Here is a 26,762-nt window from a genome sequence, read left to right on the forward strand (position 1 = left end):
ACACTTAGGGAATTATCACTAACAGCTAAAGCAAATAAATATTAAAGACATGTTTAAAACATACATTTCCATTTATTTGTACATTGTTAAAACAATATAAATCATTTAAAAAAGTTTCAAAAAGTCTGGCAATAAAATTACATTGAACATTACACAGGTCTGTGAATAGTGTAGCTTGTCCCTGTGCTGGCAGACAAATGGTTCTAGCCTCTCTTCCTGCTGGAGGCACTGCATGTTGGTTCCAACCTTAAAAGTAACAACAAAGTAAGTTAGCAGGTCTGTTAGGAAATTCCTTTGTCACACCTTCTGGATAAGGGAAATTCTGTGCACCAGAAACTCTAAATGAGAACTCGATTCAATTTGTATTATGTACAGATTCTTTCATGTACAGATCTCATGGCATGACTGAGACATGGCTGTATCTAGGGGGATTTTAGCTGAGCATTCTAGCTGGCAAAATGTTGGCTAGATAGCAATTGCTGTGAAGTCACTGAAATTGTTTGTAATGTAACTCAGCACTTAACTACTACTACAAGTTAATTTAAATTACAATAAAGGTTAACTTACCTGTTTTTCGCTGTCCAGTGGCAGTACACGTGGGGCCTTTGATTTGTGACCTCAGATGATCAGCGACTCATCAGCAACACTAAAAAAGTGCTTCCAGGTCACAAAATTTCTGAACTTTTTCTAAATAAACGTCCCACGCGTTATAGAACAAACGTGTCAATAACCATTCAGCTAAGAGGTTGGGTAGATGCTATTAATGTTTTATGTTGACCTGCAGACAGCAGACAGACTGAAGTCCTGAAGTTAAGTTTGAGCTGGCTGGATAACAGATCCTTCACCAATACTAATATTCAACTTCGACTTGAATAATGTCTCTTCAGCACTACTAGCTGGGCTTGCTGCCCATTGCAAACAGGCTGCACAGCTAGCTAGCATTACAGATCGACAAATAAGTCTGTAACGTGTTATGCAGGCTTGATATGTATATGCGGTGTCATTTCATTGGGCTCTGAATAATACGGTGTTGCTGGCCTTTTACTTCACCCAGTCCATTGGTGGCCAAATCACATCATGTGTGCTTACTGCACAACAGAAAAACCGCAAATGTTGTGGAAAATGTTTAATCAAATACTTCTCAGATACCGGAGTTTGTAAATTCAATTAGACTTTTATTACAAAAGTAACAGAAGCCGAGCAGTTCCATGGTAGAACTGAATCTGCATTCTTAGTGCTAGGCTTTTATACAGTCTTACCCTTACATCACCCCATTTTACGAATATTGTTTTGTTACATAATTTCCATTCTCTTATTGGCTCAGATATTGGGGCATAGATTCTATTGGTGGCATGACATGCTAATGTTCCTGTCTAAAGGACTTCACATGTTCAGACCTGTTTTGTCTATATATGATTAACCCATGTGCGTGTCCAGTAGCCTTCACAAGATCAGACATGGCCCAGACCAGACACATCCTGTTGGTTTACCTTGCTTAGTCCACACAGATTCTGTTTACGTTCTGTTTTTACATGTCCAATGATCAATTTGATATTGATCCAGCTTTGTACACTCACATGGGCTTCAGCCTTCATTCTGCTTACACATGCCACATTTTTTTGAACTCTTTATAAAGCATAACACATAGGTGTAGATGATTTGTAACACATTTATGTTGTGTTTATGAAGGATTTATGAAGCCTTTATCAGCTGCACATCATTTAAAGCAATATTTGACTAAAACATAATCATGTGAAACCTTGCTTACATACAATACCAGTTAAAAGTGTCGACACACCTACTCATTCAAGGGTTTTTCTTTATTTATTTTTTTACTATTTTCTACATTGTAGAATAATAGTGATGACATCAATGTTATAACCAAAAAAGTGTTAAACTAATCTAAATATATTTTATATTTGAGAATTTTCAAAGTAGCCACCCTTGATGACAGCTTTGCACTGTCAAATGTACCCTTTGCCTTGATGACAGCTTTGCACACACCTGGAATGCATTTCAATTAAAAGTTAATTTGTGGAATTTCTTTCATGTGTTTGAGCCAATCAGTTACATTGTGACAAGGTAGGGGTGGTATACAGAAGATAGCCCTATGTGGTAAAAGACCAAGTCCATATTATGGCAAGAACAGCTCAAATAAGAAAAGAGAAACGACAGTCCATCATTACTTTAAGACATGAAGGTCAGTCAATATGAAACATTTCAAGAACTTTCTTCAAGTGCAGTTGCAAAAACATCAAGCGCTATGATGAAACTGTCTGTCATGAGGACCGTCACAGGAAAGGAAGACCCAGAGTTACCTCTGCTGCAGAGGATAAGTTCATTGGAGTTAACTGCACCTCAGATTGCTGCAAAAATAAATGCTTCAGACTTCAAGTAACAGACACATCTCAACGTCAACTGTTCAGAGGAGACTGCGTGAATCATATATATATATTATATATATATATATATGCCATTTATAATGAATGAATCAGGCATTCATGGTTGAATTTCTGCAAATCAACCACTACTAAATGACACCAATAATAAGAAAAGACTTGCTTGGTCCAAGAAACACGAGCAATGGACATTAGACTGGTGGAAATCCGTCCTTTGGTCTGATGAGTCTAAATTTGAGGTTTTTGTTTCCAACCGCCATGTCTTTGTGAGACGCAGAGTAGGTGAACAGATGATCTCCACATGTGTGGTTCCTACCGTGAAGCATGGATGAGGAGGTGTGATGGTGTGGGGGTGCTTTGCTGGTGACACTGACAGTAATTTATTTAGAATTCAAGGCACACTTAACCAGCATGGCTACCACAGCATTCTGTAGCGATACACCATCCCATCTGGTTTGTATTTAGTGGGACTATCAATTGTTTTACAATAGGACAATGACCTAAAATACACTTCCAGGCTGTGTAAGGGCTTTTTGATCAAGAATGAGAGTGATGGAGTGCTGCATCAGATGACCTGACCTGGCCTCCACAATCACCCAACCTCAACCCAATTGAGATAGTTTGGGATGAGTTGGACTGCAGTGAAGGAAAAGCAGCCAACAAGTGCTCAGTGTCATGATGTGCACTTTGGGGGAGGATCATATGCGTCACCCCCTTTCCCCTCTCTCTCTCTATCCACAGTTTTATGACAGTCATAAATACTTGCAGGAAAACTGTCTCTCCCACTCTCAGAAATTGAAGTTAAATCCCTTTGTTACCACAGAGAGAGACATTGCAGTATGGTAACATCAAAAGGTTGAATAATTAAACAGTATTTCTGTAATCCAAACATTTGGAGTGGTCCGTGGGTACTCGCAGACCAATTATGTCAGATCAGTTGTTTCTGGGGATCACATGAAGGTCAGCATAACAACATAACTGTATATCTGAATGTATATATTTCCCAGTTTTCAGCGTCATATCGAAATGTGGGAGATCATATACGATTAAATATTAAACTATTTGTGAGAAGGTGTAATGTAATGTTAGCCTTCTAAACAAGATCATTGTTTTTCATATGAAGTCTTAACCAGTTGACATCCACCTCCACATCCACCTTATCCAAATACATTTAAACTCAGTTTTTCACAATTGCTGACATTTAATCCTAGTACAAATTCACTGTTTTAGGTCAGTTAGTTTTAACTGACCTACTTTGTTTTAAGAATGTGAAATGTCAGAATAATAGTAGGAAGAATGATTTATTTAATATTTTATTTATTTCATCACATTCCCAAATGGGTCAGAAGTTTACATACACTCAATTAGTATTTGGTGGTATTGCCTTTAAATTGTTTAACTTGGGTCAAACGTTTCGGGTAGCCTTCCACAAGTTGGGCGAATTTTGGCCCATTCCTCCTGACAGAGTTGGTGCAACTGAGTCAGGTTTGAAGGCCTCCTTGCTCGCACACGCTTTTTCAGTTCTGCCCACACATTTTATATAAGATTGAGGTCAGGGCTTTGTGATGGCCACTCCAATACCTTGACTTTGTTGTCCTTAAGCCATTTTGCCTCAACTTTGGAAGTATGCTTGGGGTCATTGTCCAATTGGAAGACCCATTTGCAACCAAGCTTTAACTTCCAGACTGATGTCTTGAGATGTTGTTTCAATATATCCACATAATTTTCCTCCCGCATAATGCCATCTATTTCGTGAAGTGCACCAGTCCCTCCTGCAGCAAAGCACCCCCACAACATGATGCTGCCAACCCCATGCAAGCTTCCCCCTTTTTCCTCCAAACATAACGATGGTCATTATGGCCAAACAGTTCTGTTTTTGTTTCATCAGACCAGAGGACATTTATCCAAAAAGTACAATCTTTGTCCCCATATACAGTTGCAAACTGAAGTCTGGCTTTTTTATTATTTATTTTTTTACAGTTTTGGAGCAGTGGCTTCTTCCTTGCTGAGCGACCTTTCAGGTTATGTCGATATAGGACTCGTTTTACTGTGGATATAGACACTTTGTACCTATTTCCTACCGGATCTTCACAAGGTCCTTTGCTGTTGTTCTGGGATTTATTTGCACTTTGCACACCAAATAACGTTCATCTCTAGGAGACAGAATGTGTCTCCTTCCTGAGCGGTATGACGGCTGCATCCTCCCATGGTGTTTATACTTGGCTACTATTGTTTGTACAGATGAACGTGGTACCTTCAGGCATTTAGAAATTGCCCCCAAGGATGAACCAGACTTGTGGAGGTCTACAATTTTTCTGAGACCTTGGCTGATTTCTTTTGATTTTCCCATGATGTCAAGCAAAGAGACACTGAGTTTACATTTACATTTTACATTTAAGTCATTTAGCAGACGCTCTTATCCAGAGCGACTTACAAATTGGTGCATTCACCTTATGACATCCAGTGGAACAGTCACTTTACAATAGTGCATCTAAATCTTAAAGGGTAGGCCTTGAAATACATCCACAGGTACACCTCAATTGACTCAAATGATGTCAATTAGCATTTCAGAAGCTTCTAAAGCCATAACATAATTTTCTGCAATTTTCCAAGCTGTTTAAAGGCACAGTTAACTTATTGTATGTAATTTTCTGACCCACTGCAATTTTGATACAGTGAATTATGAGTGAAATAATCTGTCTGTAAACAATTGTTGAAAAATTACTTGTGTCATGCACAAAGTAGATGTCCTAACAGACTTGCCAAAACTATAGTTTGTTAACAAGAAATTTGTGGAGTGGGTGAAAAATGAGTTTTTATGACTCTAACCTAAGTGTATGTAAACTTCTGACTTCAACTATATAACTACAAAGAATCTGGGGGACAAACCTGAGACTTTCTGTCAACTGACTTTCCAGCAGACGGACCGGCAATTTCAACAGAGAGACAACAAAGGCATACAATCGTAAATATGTAAATGGAAAATCCTTTGGAATTAGTGGCATTTCCATGAGCATAGTTATCAGCTGTGTGTACAATAGTAGAGTCCTTTGTCTTTTCACCCACTCTTTCTTTTGGTTTAACAAGCCGTCATATCGTTTTAGTCTACTGGGGATTTTTCATTGTATCATGTTAGTAACCAATGTATAACCTATGTATAACCTGTGTGATTATTTAGTTAGTTAGTAAATATATAGTTAAGCCAATTGGTATACCGCTGATTCATCACTTATGCTAGATTTCCAAGAGTTTGCAACATTCCGAATATGACTGATGAGGTAATAATACATTAATAAGTGACTGTTATTGATAAGATATGAACATATCTGAAGAGAGTTCAATTCGGGAAATAGTAACTCTTTAAACAACATAGACATAGAGAATTGATTTGATAATATAAAAGTCTTCACATTAATGATAGTCCAAGACACGACATCAGCATATGTGAGAACTCCTTCAAGACTGTTGGAAAAACATTCCAGGTGAAGCTGGTTGAGAGAATGCCCAGTGTGGGCAAAGCTGTCATCAAGGCAAAAGGTGTCTACTTTGAAAAATCTAAAATATGAAAAACATTTTGATTTGTTTAACACTTTTTTGGTTACTATATGTGTTATTTAATAGTTTTGATATATTTACTATTATTCTACAATGTAGAAAATAGTGAAAATAAAGAATAACCCTTGAATGAGTAGTTGTGTCCAAACTTTTGACTGGTTCTGTATGTATACTATCACATCTCTTTGTTATGATTGGGAATACTTTGGAACAGATTTCCAAAATGAAGATCACTTGGAGCTGATTTGCTGTTTTTTTACAGTCTTTAATGGCAAATAATTAAACCTGGGGGGCCAAATAAAATCCCCTGTGGGTCGAATTCAGCCTGCTGGCCGCCAGTTGAGGAACCCTGCCATAGATAGATCATAGACGGATGGATGGATGTATGGACAGATGATGGAGTGACAGACAGACAGATTTACCTTGACTTTCCTCTCGGTGAGGCTGGCTGAGGAGTCACTGAAGTTGATGAAGGGGCTGTGGGGTTGGGGTGCACCCTTTGAGGGGGCACCAATGTAGGGGCTACTGCTACTTCCCATGTGTCTGAGATCTTGTGGCAGTCTGGAGGGACAGTGGAGAAAGAGAGTCAGAGAGAGAAGAGAGTCAGAAAGAGAGATTCAAAGAGAGACAGAGAGAAAGAGAGAGAGAGAGCGAGAGAACATTCAGAAGGGGAAAGGGGAGGGGAGAAAGGGAGATGAGCGACAGACACTCAAGTTAAAGACGACAGGTAGCGAGAGACAGATATAGAATGTTCAGAAAAAGTGCTTCAACCGTACGCCTCAATCCAAAAAAATCTAAACACTTGTCCACATTTTCCAATACTTTCACAACATTAGTTGCTCATTATCAAGTTGATTGTAATCAACATAAAATTATTGATTTAAAATGATTTATTTATGTCCATTATTGTATAGGACACAGTAATGGATGTTTGAGTGCGTATTTCCCCAGAGTCTTACTTGTTAACGGCCTGAGGTCACACACAGGTCAGTCCCACAGTTGTGTGTGTGTGTGTGTGTGTGTGTGTGTGTGTGTGTGTGTGTGTGTGTGTGTGTGTGTGTGTGTGTGTGTGTGTGTGTGTGTGTGTGTGTGTGTGTGTGTGTGTGTGTGTGTGTGTGTGTGTGTGTGTGTGTGTGTGTGTGTGTGTGTGTGTGTGTGTGTTTATCTGCTTTGTTAGGCGTGTATACCTGTCTATGTTAGGTGGGCATGCAGGGGTGGGTTTCTGTCTCCAGGGTTTGTGAAGTAAACTCTCTGTAACACAAACACCAAATGACACAGATAAAACACATACTTAAGGAATAGATAGGCCTAACACAAACATTTGTTTCGTTCAAAGATACTTAAATATTCTAAACATATATCACACATTATACTGTTGAATCTATTTCAATAAAAAGTATACACATATCACTCAATTACTAAAAAAAGGAAGGTTTCCCTTTGGACACATTTCAGCAGCTTCCATGGTCAAATGCAATATTATCTCACTAACTGTACTGAGCAAATTAACCATTAGGAGTGCCTAATCTAGACCATCTACAACATTCTTCAAAAACAGGTGAAACATAGAAATCTAATTTGTTGTACAGTAGTAACAAATATACAGTTTTAAAAACACTGAGCTCTGTCTAGCTACCCCTTTGCACATCCAAAATGTATACACACAATGTACAGTGCATTCATTAAGTATTCAGACCCCTTGACTTTTTCCACATTTTGTTTCGTTACAGCCTTATTCTAAAATGTAGTAGATTGATTTTTTCCCTCATCATTCTACACACAATACACCATAACGACCAAGCAAAAACTGTTTTTTAGAAATGTTTGCAAATTTATTACAAATGAAAATCGGGAATATCACATTTACATAAGTATTCAGACACTTTACTTAGTACTTTTGTCACGTTCTGACCATAGTTCTTTTGTGTTTTCCTTGTTTTAGTGTTGGTCAGGACGTGAGCTGGGTGGGCATTCTATGTTGTGTGTCTGGTTTGTCTATTTCTATGTTTGGCCTGATATGGTTCCCAATCAGAGTCAGGTGATTATCGTTGTCTCTGATTGGGAACCATATTTAGGCAGCCATATTCTGTGAGTGTTTCGTGGGTGATTGTTCCTGTCTTTGTGTTTGCACCAGATAGGGCTGTTTCGGTTTTCGTTATTTCATTATTTTTGTAGTTTCTGTATGTATAGGTTTACCTTCATTAAAATATCATGAATCATCATCACGCTGCATTTTGGTCCGATCCTTGTTCTACCTCTTTGTCAGAGGAGGAGATAGAAGAGAGCCGTTACATATGTAAAGAAGCTATTTCGGTTTCTCATTTTTAATATATTTGCAAAAATGTCGAAAAACCTGTCGCTTTGTCATTATGGGGTATTGTGTGTAAATCATTTAATCAATTTTAGAATAAGGCTGTAACGTAACAAAATGTGGAAAAAGTCATTTCCCGAATGGACTGTACATCAGTAATTGTTTTCAGGAGTCACTAAATGAGAGAAAACAAATTGTCCAATAAGAACACTAATTATCCTGTTCAAAACACTTTCTATCATTTGTTCCTACCAAAGCATTCTAACCCATGTATTTTACCTGACTTGGTGCCAGAGTTGTTAGAGTACTGTCTGCTCCCTGCTCCAGCCGCACAGCCCTCACTGTAGTCAGGATACCGATCATGCTTACCTGGTAAAACACCAGGTAAAATACCAGGTAGAACAACAGGGGAAATACCAGGTAAAACAACACGTAAAAAACCAGGGGGTATATTCATTAGTCAATATCGTAGCAAAACATAAGAATCGGTTTTGCAGAAGGAAATGGAAACAAGTTTTCTTCCCTTTAGTGCTTTGTGAATACAACCCAGGTAAACAACCAAGTGACTAATGGCTTTACCTGGTTTAAAGGTTAAAATCAATGTTCCACGTTCCATAAATACCATAGACTTTCCATAGCACAGTGTTGTTGTTTTTTCAGTTGAAAAACGCAAATCTTACCCAGCTTCGTTAGCTGTCTATATCTTTGTTTGTGGCGTTAAAGCCAGTTAGTCCATAGATGCCAAAATAGTATGGTCAGCGATCAAAATGTTTACAGTTTATTTTCTTTATTGCTTCTAACACAAAGTTCCAGAAATGGGGGTAAGTATGACTGCCTGTCCGTTTGACCTGGGTAACTACTCCATCTTCGAGTTTGTAAGTGTGTGTTTGTGTGTGTGCGTCTACTCTGCATCCGTACATTACTAGTTATCACTGCAGGTCCTAATCCTTGCTGTGCCTCAAGGTTAAACTCTTAATCCTTTTTTACCAAAGTCTTACCGCAGGAACAATTTAGGTGGTCTACGTCTTTGTGTTGTCAGTAACGCTAAAAGGTAAAAATGACCTATTTACGTTTACACGTGACATACAACAACCTAATCCAAACTATTAGGTAGACTCAGCAAACAGAAGTCAAATCACATTGGGAAGATAATATAGTGGCAGTCAGGGGGATTAGAATTTTGTTTTTGTTTATGACTCTATTTATCCCTATTACCCACTATTATCACTCTGTTATCATGGAAACAAGAGCTGAGAGAGGATGTGATGTACGATGATGTCATGCGGCTGTTTGTCAGGGTAGTAGTTCAAATCTAGAGCTAAGAGCCTCTAACAGTGATAGGGGACCTGGACACTCTGACCTGTCCCAGTTTACTAGTACTACAACCGGATTAGTTTATTGTAAGGTCTGGAGATTAGGTCCAATGAACGATCTGGACATAATGTCACAAAAAGCTAATCAGACAAGATCCCAGACAGGGCTATAGAGATTGTTCAGAAGCGGTCCTCACCGTTAACCCTTTCTCTGATCATCTGACTCCTCCCACACAGTGGAACAAAGGGCTCAGACACACGGTCCACCTGAGAGAAAAGCATTCTACTGATTAGATTGCGGCATTACAGAGAGACAGACACACACATACACATAGATAGACCCCCCCCCATCCCCCCCGACACACACTCACAGCTTCGTGAAAGACATCCTCCACCAGCTGTCGTATTACTCTGTTGGGCGGAGGCAGGAGAGAGGCTTTGTGCTGAGACGAACAGGACTCCAGGATACTGTTCAGATTGACCCTGCGGTGGGCCAGGTCCTCGCACATACTCACTAGCAGGCCGTTCAGGTGGTCACTCAACTGGACCGGCTAGGAGAGACAGGAATAGAGACGATAGACGAGGTATCAATATCTCTCCAGGTACTAATACCAATACGGGAATAGAGAGAATAAGAGAAGTGTAGTGGTGTGCCCGAAACCACTGGAAGAACATGCTTGAGAGAAAGACTTGAGAGACTAACTTTGTTGTGTACAAGTTTAATGCTACTCTGATTTTAAATAAATTAACGTTGAGGGCCATAGTAATGTCAGAGAGCCACATTTGTTATCACTGCTCTGATAAGTCTTATAAATCTATATGTGTTGTTTGAAAAGAAAATGGCCTCACCTGATTCTGAGGTAGATGATAATTGACAGACCAGTAGAGAGTCATACCCAGTGAATACACCAGCATCTGGCAGAAGACAGACAGATTAGAGCATGACACTTAATATGAGTCAAACATGAAATCCTTCTGAAAACACCCCTGTTTGCCAAAACAATTCACCTCAACAGCGCAGATGGTGTATCCTGGTGTATTGTGTTTGGTTTACACAGGCAAAGCAGTGTCTACACAAGGGCAGCACTTAAAAAAACGGTTTTCCGTACCACTAGATGGGGTTATGTGCGAGTTATTACTTGAGGCTCACTGCTGTAAGTGCTTTCATCTACTGTATCAGGAGTACACACGCACGCACACACGGCACACATGGCACACACACGGCGCACGCACGCACGCACACACACACACACACACACACACACACCACACACACACACACACACACACACACAGTATGTTAGTGCTGCCCCCTTGTGTATTAGCTTCAGTACAAGGACTTAGCTCGCTGCAACAGTGTTTGTGCTGATAGTGCCATTAATGCTTTTAGTTAGTGGTGCTGGCCCGAGGCCATGTGAGGGATGGATTACATCATACTGTAAATCCTCTCTCTCTCTGAGGTGAACCATGAAAAACCACATTCACACCTCTCTAACGGTCAACAGCAGAACTGTTACTAATGTCAACATCAGAAACCACATTGTGATAGACGCTAATCTAATGTTAGGTTTACATTTATGCCCCCTGATATATAAGGATAGGATTTGGGAGGGTTAGCTGATTCTAGATCTGTGCCTACGGGAAACGTGTGTTGGGACTTATGTCCGGTGTGTGCTACCTTCTCCATAACATCTTTGGTTGAGGAAGCACAGCCTCGCAGCATCTCTGGCGCAGTAAAGTGGCACGCCTCGTCTGATAGGGCACAGTTCTTAAACGCCAGTGTGCCGGTGCCCGAGAGCAGCAGGGAGGAGGGGCTTATGATGCTACACATACTGTTATGTCCTGAGAAGGGAACAGAAATAAAGATACTGGAAATGACATGCAATACCTGATCAATGTCTCTAAATCATATTTCTCCACAAATCCATATCCCCTTAGTTAGCATGTGGTCAGTATGTAATATTAAGCTGTACAACTGAAGTAGTATTTAGTATGCGGTAGTTACGACATTATTATTACTAGCTGTATAGAACAGTATTGTAGTGGGTACCCTTACATAAAAGACAGATGAATTTCACATGTGATCCACTGGCAAAGCAAATAATATTGCAAAGCGGGGGGACTCACAAGCTTTGAGGGCCCCCAAACCCAGTGGTCAGGCCCCCAGACAGCTATGCTATGGCTATGCTATCTGGGGGGTCTGACTTCTGGGGGTTGGGGGCCCTCAAAGCTCATGAGCAAATTTACTGTAATTTACTGAAATTAGCTTTAAAACTGCAACATTTTCTCTCAGGCTCATGGTAAAATGTGTAGAATAGCAGGAAATTAGCAAAGGGATTCTTGAAAGTCAGGACAATCCTTGTCCCAGGAGTGAAACTTTATTTTGATGTAAATAAAATTATTTTGTTGCATTATTTGAGCTAAAAATGTACATTTAGGGGTAAAAAGTGAAAAGAGTTGTTTTTTTCACAATAATTTCTACATCAATAATTTCCATGCCTGCTCAATGCCTGGAAATGCCCTTGTCCGTAGAAAAGGATCTCAATTTCAACCTCTCACAAAAATTGTATAATGTAAAAAAAAACAACTGGCAGAAATTGATATTAACTGAAAAATTGTCTTATGGAGTTTATTGCAATAGCCCTATGTGACTTTAAAAATCTTTGATGTTAAAACTTACATTCCCAAAAGAGAGTCGGTTTACTCAGTCAGATTTGCCTAAAATCCTAAATTAATCAGGAATGAGCATGGTCAGCTGTACCATAAGGACCACTTATTCATGTGCCCATTGCATGTAGTGCAACAATACCATTAATGTCTGCAAGCAACATTGTAATCACCATGGTCACAACCATAAACTGTCAACTCTATCTGCCTGATAGAATATGAATTTTGGTTAAAATCTGTTACATGTAATTAGGGTGAAGGGTCACAAAGCGTGTGATCACGTAAGTGTTCCAAAAATGTTTTTCTGTGATCACATGTGATCTTATGTGAAGTTAATACAAAATCATGTGGTTTTTCAGTAAGGATTCCCAGGAGGAGTATTAGTATTATTTAGTATTTAATAGTAGTGAGTTGGCAACATCAGTCATACCTTTGTATGAGACATCAACCAGGGATTCTGTGGTGCCCAGGAGGAGGGACCACACTTCATCCTCCAAAAGGGGACCTCCTCGAGTCTCCAACACCTCTGCTAGCGTCACAAATGTTCTGCTCATCCTGCTCACACACCTGGAAAATGAGACATTTATCAACTGTTAATTTATCATCAAATCACAGCCTACTTCGCCAAATGGTGATGATTTAACAAAGGCGCATTCGCGAAGAAAAGCACAATCGTTGCACAAATGTACCGAACCATAAACATCTTTTGCCTTTGTTAAAATCAATAAATGGAAGTATATATTTTTTTAACCTGCATATTTAGTTAAGAAATTAATGTTAACAGGCAATATTAACTAGGGAAATTGTGTCACTTCTCTTGTGTTCATTGCATGCAGAGTCAGGGTATTGTCACACCCTGACCATAGTTTGCTTTGTATGTTTCTATGTTTTGGTTGGTCATGGTGTGATCTGAGTGGGCATTCTATGTTGGATGTCTTGTTTGTCTATTTCTATGTCTGGCCTGATATGGTTCTCAATCAGAGGCAGGTGTTAGTCATTGTCTCTGATTGGGAACCATATTTAGGTAGCCTGGGTTTCACTGTGTGTTTGTGGGTGATTGTTCCTGTCTCTGTGTTTGCACCAGATAGGGCTGTTTAGGTTTTCGCACGTTTATTGTTTTTGTTAGTTTATTCATGTATAGTGTCTTTATCAATTAAACATGAATAACCAACACGCTGCATTTTGGTCCGCCTCTCTTTCACCAGAAGAAAACCGTTACAGGTACATGCAACAGTTTGGGCTGCCTGGCTTGTTGCAAACAAATTTTTCAGAATTTTACATAATTATGACATAACATTGAAGGTTGTACAATGTAACAGCAATATTTAGACTAACACGGAACCCAAACCGGCTGCCACGTGCGCTATCGTGCGCAAATGTATTTTCTCCCCCTACACCAAATGCGATCACGACACACAGGTTCAAATATCAAAACAAACTCTGAACCAATGACATTAATTTGGGGACAGGTCTCAAAGCATTAAACATGTATGGTAATTTAGCTAGTTAGCTTGCTGTTGCTAGCTAATTTGTCCTGGGATATAAACATTGAGTTGTTATTTTACCTGAAATGCACAAGGTCCTCTACTCCGACAATTAATCCACACATAAAACGGCCAACCGAATCGTTTCTATTAATCTCTCCTCCTTCCAGGCTTTTTAATCTTCAAACTTATATGGTGATTGGCATCTACACTTACATAGTATTGCCACGACAACCGGCAAAACATTTTGTCTTTCAATCACCCACATGGGTATAACCAATGAAGAGATGGCACGTGGGTACCTGCTTCTATAAACCAATGAGGAGATGGGAGAGGCAGGACTTACAGAGCGATCTGCATCAGAAATAGGAATAACTTCTATTTTAGCCTTTGGCAACGCAGATGATCGTTGGCGCATGCGAGCAGTATGGGTGCAATAATTGAATAACATGGCTTTCTACATTTATTTTGCGACGCTCGCGTATGGTCTGGTCAGCATGTTAGGGCTGCCACCCGTTTGATAAAATATGATTCCTTATTTCACTGAAAGAATAAAAATAATAAAAGTTTTGTTCTCGGAATGATAGTTTCCAGATATGATCATATTAATGACCAATGATCGTATTTCTGTGTTTATTATATTATAATTAAGTCTGTGATTTGATAGAGCGGTGGTAGGCAGCAGCAGGCTCGTAAGCATTCATACTTTACTTTGATTGCCAGCAGCTCTTAGCAATGCTTGATCACAGAGCTGTTTATGACTTCAAGCCTATCAAGTCCTGAGATTAGAATGGCAATTTTTTATTTTACCTTTATTTAACTAGGCAAGTCAGTGAAGAACAAATTTATATTTTCTTTGACAGCCTAGGAACAGTGGGTTAACTGCCTTGTTCAGGGGCAGAACGACAGATTTTTACCTTGTCAGCTCGTGGATTTTATCTTGCAACCTTTCAGTTACTAGTATGTATTATATTACGTTAAAATAAGTGTTCATTGTTCATTCAGTATTGTTGTAATTGTCAATATTACAAATATATACAGTTGGGCTACACAATAATAGTTTGGGCTACACAATAGTTGAGAGGTGAGACTCTCATGAACTTGTACATGTTGTTTTGTTCTAGGACGCCCACAGGCCTCATGACTTGAATGAAGATCCCCCGGTACCAGTTGAAAAAATATATGGAAGTACACCGACCAGTTAAAAGTTTGGACATTCAAGGGATTTGATTTATTTTTACTATATTCTACATTGTAGCCCCCCTTTGCCTTGATGACAGCTTCAGGAGGTTTCTACACATTTCCCACTCTTTGCACTGCATCCACTCCGGACCACACACCCTCTCTTCCACCATTTTGTGTCTGTGTGTCAAACATTATGATAGCTCCTCAGTTGGTCAAGATGGTCAACCCTGCCCATTTTCTTGTTGTAATCCATTACAAGCTCTGGATCAGATATACTGTAAATTCCTACCACTTTAAAAACAACTCCAAAACCACTGCCACTGTCACTTTAGTCCCAGGTTGTGTGGTACAAGGGTGAATGGTGGGACTTGGGGCAGACACACTCCATGGTAATGTAGGCTTCTGACTGCAATCTTCAATGTGATTGCATCTACTGATAGGAGACATTTAAAAAAATAAAATGTATGGATTGAAAACTACAGGATAGTTCAAGAAGAGGCTTCCCACTGGTGATTATGGTTCAAGTAGTAACATCCCTGCAACATCATTTTCCAGAGTGACGCCCCAGTCCATCGCTTAGGCCCATGTTGGCCGTTTGAGACATTTGTGGCAACTTTGTCACATGTGTAGAAGTTCTGAGGGTGCTAAAAACAAGCAAACAAATAGCAGACACCACTGAAGCGAACAGCGGGATAATCAGAATTCTGAAGTTCAGCACCACAAAGCAGTGGACAGCAACCTCTCAGGTGCAGCAGCCCACTCATTTCTAGAAAATCCTTAAAGATAAATGGGAAAAGCCCTAATCAGGAAGTAAGAACCCTATCAGCCAGGAAGGGGAAGGCTCCTCTATAAACTTGGTAGAATAGTAGCACATGTAATAGTAGATTAGAGAATAGGATAGGACTACTTTGTATATAGTACTACAGACTGTATCCAAAATAAACACGGTACATTACACACTCAACATAATACACACATTACCCATGTCATACATATTGTACATGTCTCGTACAACCACATACATAATGCATATTGCACACTGCCCTTGCACATTATGCCAGTGGTGTATTAACACAGCTCAACTACGCTGTTTAGGTACTTGATAGACATGGGAATAAAGGAGTGCTTATGCATGTTCAGCATACACACATTTTGGGACCCTATAGTGTCTGCCTGAGGGGAGAAGCTGATACCCGGGGTGAAGTACATGGAAGGGGTCTGAAATCATTTCTGAGCTTGTCTGATAAGTGTCTGTTCAAAAATGGTCTGCAGGGAGGGATGCTGCCTAAACAAAAACTTAACAAAAGTAAAACTCTCCATTGTTTCTTTGAATCTACACCACAACACATCAGACAATCAGTGGCTCCCAGTCATTTACATTAGGCTTGGTGATGTATCCCTTTAAATGTGCCACATGCCAACAATCCCGCACATCATGACAACCAATGACATAAAGCAAAAGCTGCCGTGTGAACTTCACTGTACTGTCGTGGTCTGACTCTAACTGTTGCTCTTGTCACATGAATGACAAAGACATACTTTGAACTATATTTTAAATATTTGTGTCAGACATTGAGAGGGATATCTAATATAGAGAGTGAGTCTGGAAACTGTGTGTGTGTGTGTGTGTGTGTGTGTGTGTGTGTGTGTGTGTGTGTGTGTGTGTGTGTGTGTGTGTGTGTGTGTGTGTGTGTGTGTGTGTGTGTGTGTGTGTGTGTGTGTGTGTGTGTGTGTGTGTGTGTGTGTGTGTGTGTTGGAGTTTGCCCATGATATGTTTACAAATCACTGTCAGACTCAAACAGAAATGTACTTTCATGCATACTTTCAACACTTTAGGCTGAGTATCTACCAAAGGACAACCTACAAAGGCAAAGACTGGAAGTAAGTGTGCAGTTATTGAGTAGCCTATATAAGCCCATAAACTTTAAGCCTACCTTTTTGTATTTTGTTTGGCATGAAGCCAACATGGATATGGCAATATACTGTATGGTCTATAATGTTTAGGCCTACTTGTATCAACAACAAAAGTGATACAGTGGGTTTACAACAGGATACAGAACAGCCCCTAACTATCCAATTATCTAATTTTATTAGCAGGTGATATACTAAATTACACTTCCCGGTTTAAATAGATAAAAAGAACATTCTGTTTATGTGGGCTTGATTTTACCTGGTCACAATCGATATGTGAAGAACTCGAACCTTCAGTAATATCCTTAGCGTCTTCAACACTGCTCCAATATAATCCTTGTGATCATTGCATGTAGTTTTCTCGTCCTCTCTGTAACTAGGAGCTACAGTCCATCAAGCAACGCAAGACTGTAACCAAACTGTACTCCATGCCAGTGCCTCAACACAAAACAGCCAAATCCATTTCTTCCATTACCAGATCCTTGAAATGTTACGGTGTTTCAAAACGTTTGGTTTCTTCCTGTAAATTGCCACTATTATTAGCCCGCCCTGGCACTAAGAAGTCAATTGGATTACACATGCGCAGTTTGACAGGCATCAGGTCAGAGGGCGCGGCCGCCAATACCGAGCAGGGAAGATCTGTGTTCACAGTCCCCATTAACTTAATATGTCTGACCCCCAGAACCAGCGCTAGAAAATACAGGACCTGTTCCATCAAAGCCGCATGACAGTAGTAGCTGTAGAAAGCACTAGTAACCTAATGGCTTTTAATAGGCACTTACTCCGTTGACCTATGAGGAAATTAATGGGGGTTTTGTAGTTTTTTTTTGTATAAATGCCGAGGTCTGTGCTAAACACAGGCTTAGGAGATCTTATATGTTTTGTCCAATGAGATAACCTTATGTGAATTTTGAAAAGTGTATGTAATCAAAACAAGTACATAAAGACTTCATAATTCATAAAGGTCATGTTAACTGACTGATATTTTTCAAACAAAACCACAAGACGGAGGTGTCCGGGCATCATTGCTCTAAGCTACACTGAACAAAAATATGAATGCAACATGTAAGTGTTGGTCCCATGTTTCATGTTCTGAAATAAAACAAATCCAGAAATGTTAACACTTCTTTGGGAGGTTCAAAATACAAAATACAAAAATTAAAAATACAAAAATTGTAATATTAAACACTCATGAAATACAAGTGTCATACATCATTTAAATGCTTAACTGGCAGTTTACTTTGGGCACGTCAGTCATCTGAACTTCCGAATACTGCCCCCTATCCCTAAGTGTAACGCCGTTCTTCGTTTGTAGAAAGAGAGTCGGACCGAAATGCAGCGTGGTGGTTACTTATGTCTTTAATGAATGAATCGCGGTACATGAAATAACTGATACACATACAAAACAACAAAACGGAACGTGAAACCTAATACAGCCTATCTGGTGAACACTACACAGAGACAGGAACAATCACCCACGAAATACAAAGTGAAACCCAGGCTACCTAAATACGGTTCCCCATCAGAGACAACAAGAATCACCTGACTCTGATTGAGAACCGCCTCAGGCAGCCAAGCCTATACTAGACACACCCCTAATCAACCACAATTCCAATGCCTACAAAAACCCCAATACGACAATACAATAAACCCATGTCACACCCTGGCCTGAACAAATAATTAAAGAAAACACAAAATACTAAGACCAAGGCGTGACAGAACCCCCCTGCCCCTAAGGTGCGGACTCCCGGACGCACCTCAAAACCATAGGGAGGGTCCGGGTGGGCGTCTGTCCATGGTGGTGGTTCCGGCTCGGGACGTGGACCCCACTCCATAAATGTCATAGTTCCTCCCCTTCGCGTCCTGGGATAATCCACCCTCGCCGCCGACCATGGCCTAATAGTCCTCACCCAGAACCCCACTGAACTGAGGGGCAGCTCGGGACTGAGGGGCAGCTCGGGACTGAGGGGCAGCTCGGGACTGAGGCAGCTCGGGACTGAGGGGAAGCTCGGGACTGAGGGGAAGCTCGGGACTGAGGGGCAGCTGGGGACTGAGGGGCAGCTGGGGACTGAGGGGCAGCTGGGGACTGAGAGGAAGCCCAGTACTGAGAGGAAGCCCAGTACTGAGAGGAAGCCCAGTACTGAGATGAAGCCCAGTACTGAGATGAAGCTCAGGCAGGTAGTAGGCTCCGGTAGATCCTGGCTGGCTGGCGGATCTGGAAGATTCTGGTTGACTAGCAGATCTGGAAGATTCTGGTTGACTGGCAGATCTGGAAGAATCTGGTTGACTGGCAGATCTCGAAGAATCTGGTTGACTGGCAGATCTAGAAGATCATGGCTGACTGGCGGATCTAGCTGCTCTATGCAGACTGGCAGATCTGGAAGAGACTGGTTGACTGGCAGATCTGGAAGAATCTGGTTGACTGGCAGATCTAGAAGATCATGGCTGACTGGCGGATCTAGCTGCTCTATGCTGACTGACAGCTCTGGCTGCTCCATGCAGACTGGCAGCACCTTGCAGACTGGCAGCTCCTTGCAGACTGGCAGCTCCTTGCAGACGGGCAGCTCCTTGCAGACTGACAGCTCCTTGCAGACTGACAGCTCTGGCTGCTTCATGCAGACTGACAGCTCTGGCTGCTTCATACAGACTAACAGCTCTGGCTGCTTCATGCAGACTGACAGCTCTGGCTGCTTCATACAGACTGACAGCTCTGACTGCTTCATACAGACTGACAGCTCTGGCTGCTTTAAGCAGACTGACAGCTCTGACTGCTCCATGCAGGCTGACAGCACCCTGCAGACTGGCTGCTCCTTGCAGACTGACAGCTCCTTGTAGACTGACAGCTCCTTGCAGACTGGCAGTTCTTTGCAGACTGACTGCTCTGGCTGCTTCATGCAGACTGACAGCTCTGGCTGCTTCATGCAGACTGACAGCTTTGGCTGCTTCATGCAGACTGACAGCTCTGGCTGCTTCATGCAGACTGACAGCTCAGGCTGCTCCGAACAGGCAGGTGGCTCCGGCAGCACTGTAGAGGAGGAAGGCTCTGATAGCGCTGAACAGGCGGGAGACTCCGACAGCGCAGGAGGGAAGGGAGGCTCTGGCTGTGCTGAACAGGCGAGGCGCACTGAAGGCCTGGTGCGTGGTGCTGGAACTGGTGCTACAGGATCGAGGACACGCACAGGAAGCCTGGTGCGGGGAGCTGCCACTGGAGGACTGGTGCGTGAGGTGGCACAGGATGGACTGGACCGTGAAGGTGTACTGGAGAGCCTGAGAGCAGGACTGGCACAGGACGTGCAAGGCTAGGTAGGTACACAGGAGGCCTAGTGCGTGAGGCTGGCACATTTTTCACCAGCCGACTAACATGCACCTCAGGACGAGTATGGAGCGCTGACCCAGGTGCCATTAAATCCCCGACACGCTCCATCGGACGAATATCGTACCTATAGCACCATACTAGCAACTCCCTCATTACTCTCTCCTCCACTTTCCCCATTAACTCCTTCACAGTCTCTGCTTCGCTCACCTCTAACACCGGCTCTGGTTCTGGTCTCCTCCTTGGCTCCTCACGATAAACAAGGAGAGTTGGCTCAGGTCTATCTCCTGACTCAGCCACTCTCCCTCTGAGCCTCCCCCCAATACATTTTTGGGGCTGTTTTTCGGGCTTCCTTCTGCGCCGTCGTGATTGCCTCTCCAACTCCATTCTCCTATAACCCTCTTCGCACTGCTCCAGCGAATCCCAGGCGGGCTCCGGCACTCTCTCTGGGTCGACCGCCCACCTGTCTATTTCTTCCCACGTCGTATACTCCATACCTCTGCTGTCCATAACGTCCTCATAACAGCGTCTCTCAGCTCTCGTAAGTGCCTCCGTTCGCTGCTCCCTCTGTCGCTGCCTGTAACCACGCCACTCGGTCCGTGTGTGGTGGGTGATTCTGTAACGGTGTTCTTCGTTTGTTGAAAGAGAGTCGGACCGAAATGCAGCGTGGTGGTTACTCATGTCTTTAATGAATGAATCGCCATACATGAAATAACTGATACACATACAAAACAACAAAACGGAACGTGAAACCTAATTACAGCCTATCTGGTGAAACTACACAGAGACAGGAACAATCACCCAAGAAATACAAAGTGAAACCCAGGCTACCTAAATACGGTTCCCCATCAGAGACAACAAGAATCACCTGACTGATTGAGAACCGCCTCAGGCAGCCAAGCCTATACTAGACACACCCCTAATCAACCACAATCCCAATGCCTACAAAAACCCCAATACGACAATACAATAAACCCATGTCACACCCTGGCCTGAACAAATAATTAAAGAAAACACAAAATACTAAGACCAAGGCGTGACACTAATAAGTTTTAAACACACACAAATAGTTTATTTATCTCACATTCTGGGCAAAAATGTGTTGACATTTCTGTTTGAGAGCATTTCTCATTTGCGAAGATAATCCATCCACCTGACAGGTGTGCAGTTTTATCACACTACACAAGTTTTGAGGAAGAGTGCAATTGGCATGTGGACTGCATGAATGTCCACCAGAGCTGTTGCCATAGAGTTTAATGTTAATTTCTATACCATAAGCCGCCTCAGACGTCCTTTTAGAGAATTCGCCAGTACGTCCAATCGGCCTCACAACCACAGGCCATGTGTATGGCGTCGTGTGGGCGAGTGGTTTACTGATGTCAATGTTGTGAACAGAGTGCCCCATGGTGGCGGTGGGGATATGGTATAGGCAGGCATAAGCTACTGACAATTGCAATTTGAATGCACAGAGAAAGCATGATGAGATCCTGATGTTTATGTTTCATGTTATTATGTTTCACAATTCCTGGAAGCTCAACATTTCCCAGTTCTTCCTTGGCCTCACCAAACATATCACCAATTGAGCATGTTTTCGGTGCTCTGGATCAATGCGTGTGACAGTTTGTTCCAGTTCCCACCACAAATGCGTATAAACGATCATACAGGAGGTTTTGTAATGATTCTTATGTCGAAGATGTGAAAAATATTTGTTGGTCTGATGTGTGTAATGAGGAACATCCGGACGCTGCACTTGAAGCATTTAAGAAACTGCTTCTTTCGGTTACTGATAGTCATGATAGGCCCATCATGAAACTGATTGTTAGAACTACCAAATCCCCAATAGATGATGAATTTAAAAAATGTATGGCTGAGAGGGATGAGGCAAAGGGAATAAAAAAATAATTCTGACCACACAGCAGATATATAGTAGGCAAACATATAGTAAATTGAAAATTCACATTACTAAACTAAAAAGAATAAAAATAAACTATCCTATGGAACCAAGATAAATGATATGAAGAATGATAGTAAAAAGCTCTGGAGTACTTTAAATGATATTCTAGGCAAGAACGCAAACTCGGTTCCATCTTTCATTGAGGCAGAAGGCTTGTTCATAATAACCTGGATGGTAAATTGCTGAGGTTGGTAGCAGAATACATTGTGGCTCCATTTTGCCACATCTCAATTTAAGCCTAGAAGACAGTGTGAGCCCTCAGACATGGGGGGTGGCAAAGGTCATTCCGCCACCCAAGAGTAGTAGAGCACTCTTTAAAGGTTCAAACAGCTGACAAATTAACTACAGACTTTCAGCATGCTTATAGGGAAGGGCAGTCAACATGCTCGGCACTGAAACAAATGACTGATTGTAGGTTAAAGGCTGAAATAAATTGATAGTAAGAAGATTGTGGGGGCTGTTATGTTAGACTTAAGTGCAGCTTTTGATGTCATTGATCTTATCCCATGTTGAAATACATAGGTGTTATGGATTTTCCTCCTCTGCCTTATTATGCATTGACAGATACCTATCAAATAAAAAACAATGGGTTTTTGTTAATGGAAGCTCGTGCAAATTCAGTTGAGTGTGGTGTACTGCAAAGCAGCCAGCCAGGGCCATTATTGTTTTCTGTTTTTACAAATGACCTTCCATTGACCTTGAATAAAGCATGTGTGTCTATGTACGCTGATAACTTAACAGTATACTGTACACATCGGTTTCAACAGTAAAATAAATAACTGAGAAACTTAACATAGAGCTCCAGTCAGTTTTAGAATGGATAACTAGCAATAGGCTTTTGGGACAAATCACTTGCTCATTGCTAAACTTCATTTAGATCTATTACTGAATAATAACTCATCACTAACCTAAGGAACCTGGGACTAAACACCTCCCTCTGCAACTGGATCATGGACTTCCTGATGGGCTGCCCCCAGGTGGTGAGGGTAGGTAGCAACACATATGCCACGCTGATCCTCAACACTGGAGCTCCCCAGGGGTGCGTGCTCAGTCCCCTCCTGTACTCCCTGTTCACCCACGACTGCATGGCCAGGCGCTACTCCAACACCATCATTAAGTTTGCTAACGACACAACAGTGGTAGGCCTGATCACCGACAACGACGAGACAGCCTATATGGAGGAGTTCAGAGACCTGGCCAGGTGGTGCCAGAATAACAGCCTATCCCTCAACGTAACCAAGACTAAGGAGATGGTTGTGGACTACAGGAAAAGGAGCACCGAGTACGTCCCCATTCTCATCGACAGGGCTGTAGTGGAGCAGGTTGAGAGCTTCAAATTCCTTGGTGTCCACATCAACAACAAACTAGAATGATCCAAACACACCAAGACAGTCATGAGGAGGGCACGAAAAAGCTTATTCCCCCTCAGGAAACTAAAGAGATTTGGCATGGGTCCTGAGCTCCTCAAAAAGTTCTACAGCTGCAACATCGAGGGCATCCTGACCGGTTGCATCACTGCCTGGTACGACAATTGCTCTGCCTCCGACCGCAAGGTACTTCAGAGGGTAGTGGGTACGGCCCAGTACATCACTGAGGCAAAGCTGCCTGCCATCCAGGACCTCTACACCAGGCGGTGTCAGGGGAAGGCCCTAAAAATGCTCAAAGACCCCAGCCACCCCAGTCATAGACTGTTCTCTTTACTATCGCATGGCAAGTGGTACCGGAGTGCCAAGTCTAGGACAAAAAGGCTTCCCAACAGTTTTTACCCCCAAGTCATAAGACTCCTGAATAGGTAACCACATGATTACCCGGACTATTTGCATTGTGTGCCTCCTCCCCAACCCCTCTTTTTACGCTGCTGCTACTCTCTGTTTATCATATATGCATAGTCACTTTAACTATAGATTCATGTACATACTACCTCAATTGGGCCGACCAACCAGTGTCTGTATATAGCCTTGCTACTCTTATTTTAAAATTTCTTTTTACTGTTGTTTTATTTCTTTACTTACCTACACACACACACACATACTTTTTTTCTCCTCACTATTGGTTAGAGCTTTGTCATGACGTTGCCCTCTTTGGGTACAGCAAGCCCCATCCCCCTCTCCCTGCCTCCCCCTTTCCTCCTTCAACTAGGCTGCTGTGGTCAGAGAGAGGTTGTAAATTCCTGAGAAGAAGACCCTGCCACATGGCCACACAGTATAAGAGGCAGAATACATTTTCATAGAGAGCAAAGGAATTTCTTCCACCTCACAGAACTTGAGGTACGAACACATTTCATGTTCCACATGACCATAATGGTGTTTATATAATAGCCTCAGATATGAGGTTGACATCAAATTGTTGTATAAGATGAATGAGTGAGTATGATACTGTTTGTAAAATTGTGTAATATGATTTTGGACTGTTTAATGAAGGAAGGAAAATCCAATTCCCTTTTGATTTGAACTAAATCAGAGGACTGCCCCTGAGCCCAGTTAGGGTTAGGCATCCTGGGACAGCCCCTTTTCTGCAATTCCGAATAAAATATTTTACCCATACCACGTGGGTAAACTCTTAGACTATCGATACCGACAGAATAAGAATTCTTTGATATTAATTACTAGTCTGCAGCTAGGAATTCGGTATCATTGAACGCGAAGAACGACAACCGCTGAAACATCCATTCTATAACGAATGAAGGAATGTCACTCAACAATCCACTCTAACCACAACAGAGAGAGAGAGAGAGAGAGAGAGAGAGAGAGAGAGAGAGAGAGAGAGAGAGAGAGAGAGAGAGAGAGAGATAACCAATCTTTAGTCAACAAAAAATAGACTCAAACCCCAAAACATAAATCTTCCAAAACAATTATAGAAAAAAAAAAGAGAGAGAGAGAGAGAGAGAGAGAGAGGAGAGAGACGAGCAATTCTTCAAAAGAAACAAACTTTTCACCAGCGATCAGAACGACACACTGAGCGTAAATATATATACAGTATATTGATTTCAATTGTTCCCGAATGAGTGAGCGTTCATGTGCAAAGGATTAGCATTTTAATTGTTATAATTATCACTCTGTAGTGACTTTTCAGCTGACTCCCCCTTTTGTCCACCAAGCCGCGATGCTGGTTTAGCCCACTAGGGCACATTCCCTTATCATTTCTTGTAACCATATTGACTTTGTTTGTTTGTTTATGCATTTCTGTGAATTACTTAGTTAGTAAAAAATCAATGATTTAAGACAATTGATGTATAGTGAAGACTGGGTTCGTGCAGATAACCAACAATTTACGATGTTTGGAATGAGACTAACGTGAGGTAAAGTAAATAATTCATTAATCAGAAGACTATGGATCAGATATGAAAATATCTGTAAGGTTATATTGGGAAATTATAACCTTGTAATCTGAATATTTGTCTTGATGCCCCGACTTCCTAGTTAATTACAGTTACATGATTAATCAGTCTAATCGCGTAATACTAATTACAGAGAATCTTTGATAAAACTAAATCAATTTAATGATAGTAAAGACACGACAGCCTGTAAGTAAGCATTTCACTGTAAGGTACCTGTTGTATTCGGCGCACGTGACAAATAAACTTTGATTTGATTTGACCAATTGTCCATGTTAGGACTACAGAAGGGTCTAATGTCCACCATGCAGAGCGCAAAGCCACCGGCTACAACCGCGGCATAACAGTTGCGCTTGCGGTTGTCCTGCTCTTGGTGCACTGGTATTGAGGTTTTGCCCGAGTCATGCTGGGTGCAGTATGTCCTCCAATACCTGCAGTCTCGCTTGGATGAAGGCTTGGCAGCTTCTACACTGAGAGGGTATTTGGCCGCTATATCTGCCTGCCATGTGTTGTGGATGGACAGGCCAGTGGGGCACCATCCCTTGGTCTCCAGGTTTATAAGTGGGGTTCGTCTTCTGCATCCAGCTAGGACCCACGCAATGGCGAGCTGGGATTTGGATGTGGTCTTGGCAGCTTTGGCAAAGCCGCATTTAGAACATTTGGAGTCTGCCTCACTGAAACACCTCTCTATGAAGGTGGCTTTCCTGGTAGCGATTACTTCCATAAAGAGGGTGGGTGCGCACCATGCTCTTTTTGTAAGTTCTGAGTGCTACCGGATGGACCCCGGTGGGAGGAGTATATCTGTGCTGCGGTTAGCTGGGCTTCCTCTTGCACCTTTGCTAGGTACTATCAAGTAAATGTGGCACCTTCCTTTGCGGTTGGTTCAGTGGTCCTGGGCATCGCCTCCCCTTCTGGGAACTTTGGCGGGACCCCACTTCCACAATGACGGCCCCTGCGTCTCGATCCTGCGCTGGGTCTTCGCCCCCGGCTGGCTAGGTCCCTCTAGCACCTGCTAAATCTGGTACAGGTATACCAATATACAGGAGTGATCCAATATAGTGAAACAAAAGGAAGGTTATGTACAGTTGAAGTCAGAAATTTACATACACTTAGGTTGGAGTCATAAAAACTTGTTTTTCAACCACTACACAAATTTCTTGTTAACAAACTGTAGTTTTGGCAAGTCGGTTAGGACATCTACTTTGTGCATGACACAAGTCATTTTTACAACAATTGTTTACAGACAGATTTCACTTGTAATGCACTGTATCACAATTCCAGTGGGTCAGAAGTTTACATAAACTAAGTTGACTGTGCCTTTAAATAGCTTGGAAAA

At 41.8% G+C, this 26,762-nt stretch overlaps 1 protein-coding gene across 1 annotated transcript in view; it reads right to left on the reverse strand.

The window, feature by feature from the left end:
• LOC124038708 (tyrosine-protein phosphatase non-receptor type 13-like) overlaps positions 1 to 17,351 on the reverse strand; it is a 68,829-nt gene extending 51,478 nt beyond the window's left edge. The window contains exons 1-9 of the mRNA XM_046354793.1: positions 17,085 to 17,351; positions 12,676 to 12,812; positions 11,257 to 11,420; positions 10,428 to 10,493; positions 9,950 to 10,129; positions 9,776 to 9,845; positions 8,545 to 8,634; positions 7,142 to 7,205; positions 6,377 to 6,515 (exon numbers count right to left, since the gene is read on the reverse strand). Coding sequence (XP_046210749.1) covers positions 6,377 to 6,515; positions 7,142 to 7,205; positions 8,545 to 8,634; positions 9,776 to 9,845; positions 9,950 to 10,129; positions 10,428 to 10,493; positions 11,257 to 11,420; positions 12,676 to 12,799 — 897 coding nt within the window. The 5' untranslated portion in view covers positions 12,800 to 12,812; positions 17,085 to 17,351. The remainder of the gene's footprint in view (positions 1 to 6,376; positions 6,516 to 7,141; positions 7,206 to 8,544; positions 8,635 to 9,775; positions 9,846 to 9,949; positions 10,130 to 10,427; positions 10,494 to 11,256; positions 11,421 to 12,675; positions 12,813 to 17,084) is intronic.
• Between the last annotated feature and the right edge of the window lie 9,411 nt (positions 17,352 to 26,762).

Source organism: Oncorhynchus gorbuscha, linkage group LG06, assembly GCF_021184085.1.
Source record: "Oncorhynchus gorbuscha isolate QuinsamMale2020 ecotype Even-year linkage group LG06, OgorEven_v1.0, whole genome shotgun sequence".
NCBI classification, from domain to species: domain Eukaryota; kingdom Metazoa; phylum Chordata; class Actinopteri; order Salmoniformes; family Salmonidae; genus Oncorhynchus; species Oncorhynchus gorbuscha.